This window comes from Colletotrichum fructicola (genome assembly GCF_000319635.2).
Source record: "Colletotrichum fructicola Nara gc5 chromosome Unknown KSG_Nara_v1_contig06, whole genome shotgun sequence".
Taxonomy (NCBI): Eukaryota; Fungi; Ascomycota; class Sordariomycetes; order Glomerellales; family Glomerellaceae; genus Colletotrichum; species Colletotrichum fructicola.
Genome location: NW_027094056.1, coordinates 3,705,215 through 3,718,082, shown reverse-complemented (window position 1 = coordinate 3,718,082; position 12,868 = coordinate 3,705,215). Strand labels below are relative to the sequence as shown.

Below are 12,868 nucleotides of genomic sequence, written 5' to 3'. Positions count from 1 at the left end.
ACCGGCCGTCTCTCCTTCCTGCCAACAATCTGAAGGGAAGGTAGCGATGGATTCTAGCAATGGAAGGAAGGGAAAGAAGCTCCTTCGCAGATAGGTGAATCGCCTACCTGCTGCCAAGACTGGTGAACTTTTCCGCCGCCGTCCTCACGTTCGCATCATCGGCCGAGCCGCGTGTTCATCGTTCATTAAGGTGCAGACACATCAAAGTGCCTTTCCAAATCTTCAGCTTCTCGTTGCGTCAGCTAGCGGCCAAACCCTCCTCGGCTCGGACGACACCCGAAAGACCGTGTCGCGAGTTCAACACCCACGACATCGCCGCCGTCTGACGGGCGCAGTTCGATTAGCAGACACACCACCGCACTGACTCTGCTCTACACCTCACGCGACCGAGTCTTTCAACTCTGTCAAGTCAACCAGGCACACGATCAACAGGCGTGTCCCCCGGGGCCAATCCGTGAACGCGACGAGTCGTTGACGCGCCTTGTCTTGTATTGGTGGTCTCGCACCGTCTAGCACACGTCTTGAACCGGCTGATCAGCGGCCGGCACCACAGCAGCACATGGCACTCCTCTGGGAGTTCCCGCCCGTCCCATCTGCCTCCTGCGCCCTTCAACCCCGCCGTTGTATCATGCACCGCGACATACTTTCGACGTCGCATGGATTTCGTCTGTTTGGTCAAACAACATTCGTTAACCAACCTGTGCTTGCGATTCCGCTATGGTGGCCACACAGAATGTGATGGAACGCTGGGGTGCTGCCTGTGCCATGCCGCAAATGTGATGGGACACAGAGACATCATCCAGCACTGGGTCCTGGGGGAACACCGCATCCCTCCGCCGTTGGTTATGACTGACAAAGTCTGCCGCCGTTGCGTCGCCTGCATGGAAAAGTGCGCGGCCACACCCGGCGAATTGTGACATGTTGAATGTCTCGGTCAACGTGGAAAACAGAGGGAAGAAGGAAAATAGGTTTCCGTTGGGGGCCACGGCAACGTCGTGGTGTTCCACGAGATCCCATCCGGCCTTCCTCAGATTCAGCACGACTCAATCTTTAGCGGGACAACGGTTACTCGTGGATCACCCGGCCTTGACAGCCATGTGTATACGGGGGCATGGGAAACTCGGTGGTGAGCCGCGGGCGCGGGCGGGAAGGGAATCTGCAAGTCGACATGCGCCAGGGCCACACCGTGCCTACCTTGCCGCCCTGGCATACCCATGCTCACAGCTAGCCTGCGTCCTCCCGGATAGAGTCCATCATTGGCTCGTATCCAACGCGACTCGAAATCTCAGGCTAGCACGAGGTTTGGCTCAGCTGAGCTCAGCGAGTTGATGGAAGATGAACGGCGTTGGAGCCGGAACAAGGACCTTCGACCACCACTGGGGTCAACTGCCTGCGCGTCTAGTCACAATGATGGTGCGATATCCTAGGTCTTCCTCCGACTAAAGCCAGAATTTGGCTAGTACCAATCTCTCCGTCACCCTTCATAGCGACGGCATGCAATGCTTGGAGCGTGCAGGGCCCTGTACTAGAACCTGGGCTTGCGGCAAGAGACGATGGTTCGTGGGCGGACGGAATCGGGCATTTCCTCGCAGTGGATGCCACCGCCCACCGCCATGCAAGGTATCATGCGCAAAGCTCAGTAATATCTACGAGCGCGAATGGCTGTTTCCTGGGCCTTCTGCAGACTAACACTCTCGAGCACGCCCAAGGCATTTGTTTTATACAACGAGGACGAGCTTCACCCCAGCCTCAACCATGCCGTCGTAACACAGGGCACCGTGCTCTCATGCGACAACTCTGTATGATGCGCCATCTCGGAGGACGATCGGACCTCGGAGCTACGCGTACGAGCTGCGCTGTGCTTCCTGCAATATTGACTTACAACTCTTGTTGGTGTGTGAAGATGGTATGGCACCACGGCTCACAGCATCTCCTGCACGACTTTCATCGGAAGAATACCTGTGTCGGCCTTGAGAGTTACACCTTGTGTACCAGGCCCATTCCACGTCGACCGGTTCCACCCACTATCCCTACCCCACAGTTGGGGCAAGAGCGGCTGTCCTTGTCAACGTCAGATTGCCGCCGGTTCCTGTGGGCTGTCCCAGTCTTAGGCCATCCCATCCCAGGCGACCTACAAAGCGGCCGTCAACAAGCCAGGGCAGCAGAACAGGGACCGGGAAGGGCTGATGGGAAAACAAGGCTCCATCCGCACGCGGTTTTGAAGCAACATGGGGCCAGGCACGAGGATAAGACTCAGGAGAGGGTACCCGAGTCGCATTGGGTGCTGCGGAAGAGAAGCCCCAGCCGTTGTCGACCCCTGGATTTTTGCTGATGGCTGAGCCTCCTGATTTGTACGACCCGTCAATTTATTCCAGCCACCATGTCCACCGCAGCCGTGCAGCGCAGCGGCCACAGAAGAAGCATTGAGCAGAGCGACAACCCCGAAATCAGACCAGAGCCAACACGACAAACGACGCACAATTCAACTGAATGGTCTGAATTCAACAACAGTCCACCGGGGCATATAATAAGCGGACAATAAGGCGACGTGAAGGAAGAAAAGACCGCTTGTCTGGAGGAGTCAGGCTAATGCCTGCTTCACCTGCTCATCGCACACAGCATAACAGGCATACCACAATATCGAAATTGGGCGAGAAGAAGACGCAGGCAAAGACACGGACGGGTGCGGATCGTTTGCTGTCAAAAGGGACCCAGAAAAGGAGAGCCCCCGCCAAAGCAAGACATCATCCCCGAGTCGATACTCAATCAAACCCACTCCAACTGTTATCCTTGCTCACCTCTCCAAACCGCCCGAAATCCCTAACACTGGAATTACCCTCGTCATGCAGCATGGCTTTCTCGAAGACGACGAGATTGGCCATAATTAGCCTCGATTTGACATCAATTGAGCGAGCTGATCCGAGCACTTATCATCACGGATACTGTTAAATGGACCGTGTCGTTTTGTTATTTTGCCCGTGTCATTAACATCTAAAAACTTAATAACATAATATATAACTCCAAACAGTAACCTAACACTAACTACCTAACCTAACCCTAACTACCTAACCTAACCCTAACTACCTAACCTAACCCTAACTACCTAACCTAACCCTAACTTCCTAACCCATTAACCTCATATTTCTTCGATTTTTCCTCGTTTTTCTATAGCTTTTTTAATACTCGCGATAGTATATTAAGCATATTAGTACGCGCTAATTAATGGATTTTGCGCACCGACTTTTTTTGTATAGACGCTTACCTGATGGGGCTTAGCGCCGGCAAAATAACAAGACGACACGGTCAATTTAACAGCTACCTATCATCACGAACCAGCATTGACTACTTTCCAAGGTTTTGAGGTTGAGAAAATCCTCTTCGGGCGCCAACCACCTGAGTTGGCACCATGGGGCAGTTACCTCGACCGCCACACAAACCTCGATCTATGTAATGATTGACACAACGGTTCCCGTCCCACCACCGTCGAACCGGCTCATCGCGCGACCTTGTGTTCCCGGAAAATTGAGTTAAGCCACATGCGGTCAGCAGGATGGCGTAGCCCGGCATGGAGTGGGAGCAAGCAGGGCTGCCCTTTCTAATCACAGGAATATGAGGGATATTGGAAACTCTTTACAAGAAGGTTGCTCCTGGAAACCTCGTATCTCCAGGACCCCAGATGTTCCATTTTGACCGGCCTTGAAGGAGTTGACGAAAGACGTCGTCTGGAGTTTCTGAAACCCGATCATCGCAGATTTCCCGCCCCGGTGGGTGTGGAGGAGCTCTGGGCTGACCAGGACAAGACCAGACTAAAACTTGAGCCCTTAGATTTGAGCGATTAGACCTGCTTGGGTGTTTAGGATCGGGGATTGAAAGGCCTAGGCCTGGAATGACCACAAACGACGCCCCCGTTTTAACAGCGTGCGTCGGAGACGCACCCCATCTTACGCATCAATTCCTCAGCGTATTCAGCTCATCCGAGTGGACTGGGTGTGCTCGGATCGAGACCCGGTGATCCATACTTCCGCTGTCCACCAACAAGCGAATGGCGGCGAGGCGCAGGTGGTCGACATCACAGGACCACGGCGCCCTGTGACGCAGCTCGAAATCGGGCAAGGGGGCGTTGCTGCTGACTGGGACGCGCAGGCCCGGGACTGGCGATACGCAGGCAAGGAAAGGTCAACATGGAAGTACCTTCGGCGTATGTGCACCAAAGAGTACAAACGGTACATTCCTCTGGCACGTATCTTGCATGTCCACACCCACAGGCGTACATGGTTCCCTGTTGCCTTCACCGCCCGCTGCCATCTTCTTGAGACGCTTCCAAGCATACCGCTGTGAGCTGTACTCACCGCACGAAGAACCGCGAGCCTGCTTCTGCAGCATCTCCGTCCCTTCACGATTTTCTGCGACGATTTTTAACGCTGCAGGTGCGCGCCGAAATTTGTCCAACATCGGCGGGTTTGGTTTGACTGCGCATTCTGTCTTCTGGGTGATTCCCTTATTCTCGTGCCGGGTCTTTTCAGCCTTCATCTCCGCATTACCGCCATCCGTTCTCGCTACCACGGCGGAGCTCACGGACTTGGAGACAGCGGGATCCCGGCCATGACGGCAAAAATCTCGCGACCGTTTGACGTCGGCGGCAAGATCCGCAGTGCAGAGAGACACGGACACAAGTGAACAACAGAGTTTGCACACCCGCGTGTGCCCTGCGGGCTACCCGTCAGATTTGGGCAGCCGTTCTGCTTGTTGCTCGAACCGATCTGACCTGACTTAGGTAGGCTTTGCCTGATTTTCTCTGGCTCGCTCGGGCCGATATTGGCTGTTTCCCAGCCGAACTACTTACTTTGTAGTGGCTTCGACACGAGTTGGCTCCAGGGCCGGGACTTCGCCAGGTTCCATCAAGCAATGGCATATGTCATGAAACGTGGTTTAATCATTGCGAAGCCTGGTCTTCTTCACTCCACCTCCCAACCCAATATGGACTTGAAAGGCCTTACGAGACACACTCGTGATTGGTGGTGGGATCGGCAGTGATTGCAGCGTGGGTGTACAGAGATCGAGGAACACAGAGGCTAGACAGGACTGTGTGAGAAGGGGCGTCCCGCTTTGAGACACATCGGCAAAAGATGGAAATACATGTCGCCAGTGTAGAGACGGTGCTCACAAAGATCAGCTCAGGAAGTGATGAGAAAGAGCAACGGCCCGTGTCCATCCCTGCAGACACCACGAAAACCTAACTCTTGTCGCGTCGCGTCGCGATGTGTTGCGCAGTCCGGTCTTCACCCTCTATCAAGGCAATCGACATACCGAACGAATTCGTGTCGAAACGACGGAGAGAGACGTCAACAGCAGCCCCTATGATCATTGACGAGGACGGCAACAAGCCACGACCCCAAGGCAACGCTGCGTTTTGTTCTGACTTGCGGCGAGGCAATGCGATGCTTCAGACAGCAGGCGGTGGTGGCCGCCCCCAACTACCCAAGTTCCAACACACTGTTTGGCTTGCCTGCGGCCAGATCTGCGACCTCCGCCCGGGCTGGTGGATTCAGACACGGGATCAGGCGCGGCCAGTCCAGCCAAGGCGCACGTTTACCCTGATTGGTACCGCACTCCACAGCTTCCACCACATTATTGCACCGCACCACGCACCTCACCCACAGACGACACCGGCCAGGGCCGTACCTAAGGCACTCTCTACCTTGCCTTGCCAGGGCCCGACGGGACAGGCCAGGCCAGGCCACACGAGCAGGGGGGTGAGATGAGGGGGCCGGCTCGCAGCAACAGTGTTGGATGACGGGCAACAGAGACAAACCACTGGAGAAGACCGGCCGCGAGACTTCCACGGGTCCAAAGATGCACTTGTGAACACGCCATGAAGGGATCAACGCCGTAGGTGGCTATAAGATTCTGTGGGTGTATCCCGCGATGTCCGTACTGACCAACAAGCCAACCAGCTTGGTCGCCTTTGAGCCGTCCTCCCGTCCCGGCGCCGCTCTCTGCTGCGTTCAGGGCCCCATCACCATCACCATTCCAAGGGCCATCGTCGGACTCCGTGCGGGTTACGCTCATCATTTCAACACCATGTCCTAAAATTGACACATGCACCAACACCACCTGCGTGAACGCGGCACGACAATCCGCAGCAACAAGTGGGCTCAGACGGACGGGCACGCGTCCGATTTCCCCAAGATGCGTCGAGCAGACAGGCGCCCACGTCACTTTGGACAAGATTGAACCAGCATTCAGCCGCCAACGATGAGCGACGCGGGTCTAAAATGGACCCAGGCCGCCTCCATTCTCAGCCGCCCGTCGATAGTGATTTTGACTCTTTATCCCGTAATGGCTTGGCTGGAAGGTGACACATCCAATAGCTCGAGGCCCATCCCAAAACCGTTCCCCAAGCCAGCCGTCCAGCCGCAGGTACTTGCGGAGATCCTTTGTTCTTGATTTCTTTCTACATTATTGCCGCGTCCCCGGACCCTGGTCTGTCTTTGTCACGAGGTCGTCCGAATCCAACGATCCGGTGCGCGCTGGGACCAAGCAATGACGAGAGTCATTCATTGTCCGTCTGTTCAGGGAATGGCGATGCTTGGGGGAACTACTACCCAGGATTGGCACAACGGCGGCCAAAATTCAGCGGGCAAACCCGAGCACGGGGCGGCAACAGCAACGACGCCGGCGACCACCGCCAACGGCCCGCAAAGTGTTAGGGTCTGCAGCAAAGAAATTTTGCTAGCTCGGCGTGCGAAGTAGAAGGTGAAAAAGAAGGAGGGTGAGCCCCGAGCGAGGGGGTCGCCAGTCGGGGAAGAAGGGATTGGAAGCAGACCTTGTCGGTCTAGTAAGGCGATGGACGGGATGGTATACGGAAGCCGGAACCAACACGACGCCCCAAAGTTCCAAGTTCCAAGTCCCAACAGCAAACCCGGGTCGTCTCCCCACCCCGTCAGGTGCTTCCCACCACTTACGTGTAGGATTTGCGACTCTTTCGCGGAAGTCGCCGCAAGGTGAACAATTGCGGATTAGACCTATCTTGGGCTATTCATACCTAGCCGGCAGAAAACATTGCAAAGCGGCGGAAGTACCCTTTCAATCCCTTTGTTGGCCCCTCGCGCGGGCACACACAATACACACACCCTTGGAGGGCTCATCTGTCATGGCCAAGAGGTTTGTACGACCTTGCCATCCAAATGATGACTTGGCCACCGACGTCTTTGGAAGGCGGCTCGTTTGAAGCGTATAATGGATCGGTACCATGTCGAAAGTGCCACGGTGCATGGCAAGCTACCGAGCAAGGGAGGCGGCAGAAAGAAGACAGACGGGCCGGTCAAGGGAGCCAACGAAGGCAGCTGGGTTGCGGGCTGGTTCGCCTCGATGCTTGCCCATATTACAACCGACATTTTGGTGAAAAAAGACATTGACCTCGGGAATACAGTCTCTGTGTAGCATGGGATCGGGTACGATATGGCTGGCTGTGTATGGCCGGTTGTGGTGTTGCGGGTTCCCTTGGGCAACACTGCGGACGAGAGGGTGTGACTGAATTCCGTTGTTGGATGAAGTTTCAAGACGGGTTTGGCCGTGGCTCAGCTGTTGTTGGTGCGAAGAGCATTTCAAGAAGAGGGCTGGGCGGCTGCACTGCGCGATGCAAACCGAAGTGCAGCGGCGGGGGAGTGCTAATGCCAGACCGTTTGGGCCGGTGATGGGTTCTGGATTGTGAGTGGTTCGCGGGGGCAAGTGCCAACGGAGTGTGCTACCTGTTGGAAGTTGGAAGTGAGCCCGTCTCATGGAACCGAACCCAAGGACGGGAGCCCCTAAGGGGGAAGGGGGAAAGGGTGGAAGGGAGGGGGGATACTCCCGCCTTCAAGAAAGTCACCCATTGGGCGGCGCGACATCATCCGCCCGCTCTGCCATTCCCGCTCTCCACCACGTACTTGCACCGTCCACACTTTCCAGGTTGAGTGAGGATGGATGGGATGGGATGGGATGGGATGCACCGTGATGTCGATTAGGGGGCGTGTGACCCTGGCGGCCGGGGGAAGGGGGAGGGGGTGTGCGAAGGAGAGAACGGGTAGGTACTTTGCCCACCTCAGGTTGTAAAGGTGGTTACCTTAGCTTACATAGGTACTGTGGCAGTAAGGAAGGTGCCCGTACGAATGAATACCTCGCCTTACCGTGTGGTGTAGCGAGTGCAGTGCAGTGTAGGAACTCGCAGCTCCAGCTGGCCCAGCCTGCAGGTGCTTGCAGCGTGTGCGGATGCGGGTGCGGACGCAGGGCCTACCTTAAGGTACAGTAGAGCTAGAGGCAAGATGCGATGGTGCTTCTGGTTCTGCTGTCGCGACCTGCTGCACATTGCTCCTCTACTATGCAGTAGGTACTGTTGCACTGGTGATGGGATTCGGTAAAGGTGGTACTGGGTACAGGATGCAAAAAGGCAGGCAGGCACCTCGGACTGCAGCTGGGACCTGGACCTGGACCTTCCCTGCTTTTTGGATCTTCCCCTACCTTACCTGCTTTACCTGGGCTACCACTTCCCAGGTAGGGTAAGGAAGGTATCGCACCTTTCTTGACGAGCGAGACCTTGGTGTCCACACCGTTGCGCCTTCCTCAACTCTCACCTTCACCTTTCCTAACCTTTTGTATGCAGGCACTTGTACCATGCACATGCAGTAAGGAACCTCGATTGAAAGAGGAAGAGAAAAAAAAAAAAAGTGAGGAAGGTGCGGACAGGGTAGGGTAGGGAGCGTTTGGGCTATTCAAAGGATGTGCGTTCCGTGCCTTGCCTTGCCCTGCCTTGCCTTGCCGTCCATCGCCGCCTTTCCCCGGCCGCATCCCCGTGTATTATCCCGCCCTTCTTTTTCATCGACGGGACCTCAAGGCTCTTGTTCCCTTATTACCTACCTAGCTATCTTGCCTTAATTGCTGCGTACACACGGTAAAATAAGGTACCTTACGTGCTGCAGCAAAGGCACAGATGATACCCTACCTAACTTGTCAGGTACTTACCTACCTTCCTACCTACCCAGCACCCTGCCGACTTCATCTCACCTACTTTTCGCACGTACCTTGATTGAGACCTGGACCTTGAGAGACTGGGACTGCGCAACAAGTCGTTTTTTTTTTTTTTTACCTGCCCAGGCAGCCTGCCTACCTACTTCAACTCCTGCACCTCCTGCATCATCGACACGCTTCATCACTCTTGCCTACCTTGCCTCACGAAGCCTGTCGCACGCACGCACGCTCGCTCTTCTCACCATCCATCTCTTGTTTTGGACGGCATCTCTCCTGACCTCGACCACAATAACTCGTCTCATCTTGGTCTACGACTCTGCCAACTGGCACCTTCCGCGTGTTGTGTATTGCCAATACACTGCCTGGTAAACCAAAGGCCAGCAGCAAGGACGCGCTTATCTAGAGTGTCCATACGAGAGGTATGTCGTTGGGTTATTGCCAGTACCATGGTGTCTCTTCACCTTACCCTCGCTGCCTTACCTAATGCTCTGGCAAACGTCGACCACTGACTTCACTTTCTGCTACTCACTATGTAGCTTTTTGAGCTGACGACGGATGGTTGTGGTAGTAGGAATCTTCCGCACACACTCGATTCACCGCGCATCTGGGCCTTTGGGCGTGCTTCCACGGTCCCTGCCACAGCAGCCACGGCGTGTGTCCACTGCCTGCTGCTGCCCTGCTGCCGCTGCCGCCGCCGCCGCCGCCGCCGCTCCCTCTCCTTCTTTTGGGGCCAGCCTGCCGCTGCCGCCTCCGCCTGCCTGGCTCCTCCAACCTACCTGGGTAAGCTAACGTACCTGACCCCTACACCCCCGTCCGCACTGGACCGCACCGCATCGCACCCTTACAACTTACCCACCCCCCTGGGCCGGAGCCACACACCGCGCGCACGCCTACCTACCCTGCCCTACCCTGGCCCTGTTCTTCTTCTTCTTCTCCTTCTCCTGGTCTGTCCTGGCCTCCTGGTCGCTGGTCTCTGCCCTGTCCTGGGTACCTTACCGTCCCTAGCCCAGTGCCGTCCGTACCTTCCTAGTACCGCTCCGTACCGCACCGCACGGCAACCCTTCCAAGTACGAATACTGGGTTCGCCTACCTAGCCGTACTTCTTAGTGCGAAGTTGCTGCCGCTGCTCTCTTCTTACATCTTCCCATCTTTTTGGCGCAATCCTTCCCCTCTCTCCAGTCTGTCTCTTCCACACGCCCCCCCCCCCTCCCAGCACTCCGTCTCTCACTCTCTCTTTCTCCCCACTGCCAATACCCTTACCTTACCTTACCTGGCACCTGGCCTGGCACCTACCGACCGACCTTTAACATTACATTACCCGCCTTGCCTGCCTTGTCTGGCTTTTACTTCCGACCTCTGCTTCTACCTTTCCTCCCAACCTGGTCGTCCTCACCTGACCATACATTACCTGCCGACTGACCAACATCTTGTCCTCCAGCGTTCATCGCAGCCACAACTATTCTCTCCAACATCACCAACGACAACGACAGCGACGCAGTCTCTTGCTTCCCGCGGCGAAGGGAATAACCCGACGAAAGCACTCGTCATCACCGCGCCGCCTTCTCTCGCGCGCCAACCGCAGCATCGGCATTTGTGATTGACTGTCGCCGACCCGAGCTCACCTCCATTCCTCGACAGCAGCAGCTTCCAACTCCTGTCCCACTTGTCGCCCGCCTTTGCGTCATTCGTCGTCGCCCAAGAAAGTCGGATTGTTATCGATTTCGGCCTCTTTTAAGATTAATCATTCCAGTTGCGCCGTGCTCAAAGTCAAAGCTGCGCGCTCTCTCTTTTGTTGCCGCACTGCATCGCGCGCCGCGCCGCTCCGCTTATTATTATTTTTTGCGCCTGCGCAGTCTGACGGCTTACACGGCACACCACTCTCTGACGTTCGACTTTCTTCGCACGACAGGCTGTGTACGGACAACCCGAAATCGCCAACTCGCTGACTGCGCCAATTCTTCGCCACGCTTTGCTTGGTCATGATTCTTGACCTTCCTGCGCCTGCCCGCCGAGTTTTTCTGATAGTGGGCTTTGACGGTTAGCCCACGCGCTTGCCATCATCAAAGCAAGCTTCTTGGTTGCGACAGTCTAGACGCCAAGACCTCAGCACATTCTACCACCTTTTTTTTTACTTCACTTTCAGTACTTTAGCATCGCAAGGCGTCCAAAGGGCAGGTTTCAGTCGCGGCATCCTGCTGGATTAACCGCAACCAAGGCATGGCAGAGGAGCAAGGACGAGGGCCGCCTTCTACTACACACAGAGAAGACTTGTCCGTCCAACAGCGAGAAGACGAAGCTCGTCACCGGTTGCCTCCTGTAGGAGCCCCTGAAGATTCTAGATATCACGACGACAGACATCAAAGACCAAACATGGCCGCACCAGTATCTCTCCCATCCATCCAAGATCCTCACAGCGCATACGGCCAGCCTGCCTATGCGAGGTCATACCCGCCGCACCCTGACCCGCGAGGCGATCCACGTGCTAGCAGCTACAATGCCTCTCCCAACTCTGTGAACGGATATCCTCCGCCGCAGCCGGGCGCTCACCAGCAGTTGCCACCCTTGCAGCCTCAAGGAGGCGATCCGAGATCTCCAGGTTACCCACCACCGCCTGAATCGAGAGATGATTTTTACAGGAGACAGCAGCAACAGGCTCCTCCTCAGCAGTATGACCCCTACTATCAGGACCATTACAATCGCCAGGGTCCTCCGCCCCCAGGGCGTTATCCCGATTACCCTCCGCCTGGTCCGGGTGCTCCGAGATACGACTACGGTCCCCCGGGCCCGCCAAGGTACGAGTATGGTCCGGGAGGCCCAAATATGCAACAAGCAGCTCCGAGACAGCGAACTTCCATCGCATGCAGATACTGCCGCAAAAGAAAGGTCGGTCAAGATTCGCCGATTCAGGTCTTCTCTTGCTAACACCAGTATCTAGATTCGCTGCAGTGGCTACCAGAGCGCACCTGGCGGCAAATGCGTGAACTGCAGCAGGATGAACCAGGAATGTATCTTCCAGCCTGTGTCTTCGTCTAGCTCGACCGCCTTCGTTCCGGTATCTGCTCTTCAAGGTGGTATTCCTCCCGGCACACCACTCTACGGAGCTTACGGTCAACCACTGCCTCAGGGCTCGCTACCTCCGCCACCTGGTCAGGGATACGCTCCTCAGCCAGGCAACGGGGGCTATTACCCACAACAGGCCCTGCCCTCGCCGACAGGCGGTTACTCACCCTACGATGCGCAGCGAGGCAGAAGGCGTCCAAGGGATGACGATGGTGATGAGCAGCTTCGACCCCCACCACCTGACCCCAATTCGGCAGATGATCCTCGCCGACGATCTCCGGCATCAAGCTCGAACCACAGCAGTCCGGGTTACATGAACTATCAGCCACCTGGGCCCGGTGGATACGACCCGAGAGCACCTCCGGCCAGACACAGCCCAGTACAGCCGTCTTCGGCTCCTTCGCAGCCCACAGGCGACGAACGTGCGGCAGCCGCAATTCAGCGCCAGAGCAATTCATCAACCCCTGCCGCATCCTCAAGCTCTGTCATGAGCCTGAACAATTTGGTGGACAACCCTGCGCCTCATGACATTGATAGAAACATGCTGGGACGGTTGAACAGACCACCTCCCAGGAGGTAAATCGGCAGAACCGCAAAGTCGCTCTGGCCCAGCCCGCCAACATGATTATCTGGTCTCGACCGCCTCGCCCGGCCCAAAAAGGACGAATCTGCTGGTCAGGTAATCGGTCTCTGAATTCCCGAAGACGAAGACGACAAAGAAATCTCCACTCTTACCTAATACTTGGCGATTGCTGGTGGGCCGCTGATTACCGGCAGCAACAAAGGCGTTGTATGTGGTATT

General features: G+C 56.1%; 2 protein-coding genes across 2 annotated transcripts; both read left to right on the top strand.

Moving 5' to 3' along the window:
• Positions 1-8,968: 8,968 nt before the first annotated feature.
• Positions 8,969-10,533, top strand: CGGC5_v011272 (uncharacterized protein; the record flags this gene model as incomplete). The annotated part of the gene is made up of 4 exons (XM_066152511.1): positions 8,969-8,992; positions 9,391-9,425; positions 9,575-9,786; positions 10,445-10,533. 4 exons carry the CDS (start codon positions 8,969-8,971, stop codon positions 10,531-10,533), a joined length of 360 nt encoding a protein of 119 aa, XP_066008077.1.
• An 843-nt stretch (positions 10,534-11,376) lies between these two features.
• On the top strand, positions 11,377-12,646 carry CGGC5_v011271 (putative transcriptional regulatory protein; the record flags this gene model as incomplete). Its single annotated transcript, XM_032032901.1, has 2 exons — positions 11,377-11,889; positions 11,942-12,646. The coding sequence occupies 2 exons, from the start codon at positions 11,377-11,379 to the stop codon at positions 12,644-12,646; spliced, it is 1,218 nt and encodes a 405-aa protein (XP_031887875.1).
• Positions 12,647-12,868: the final 222 nt, after the last annotated feature.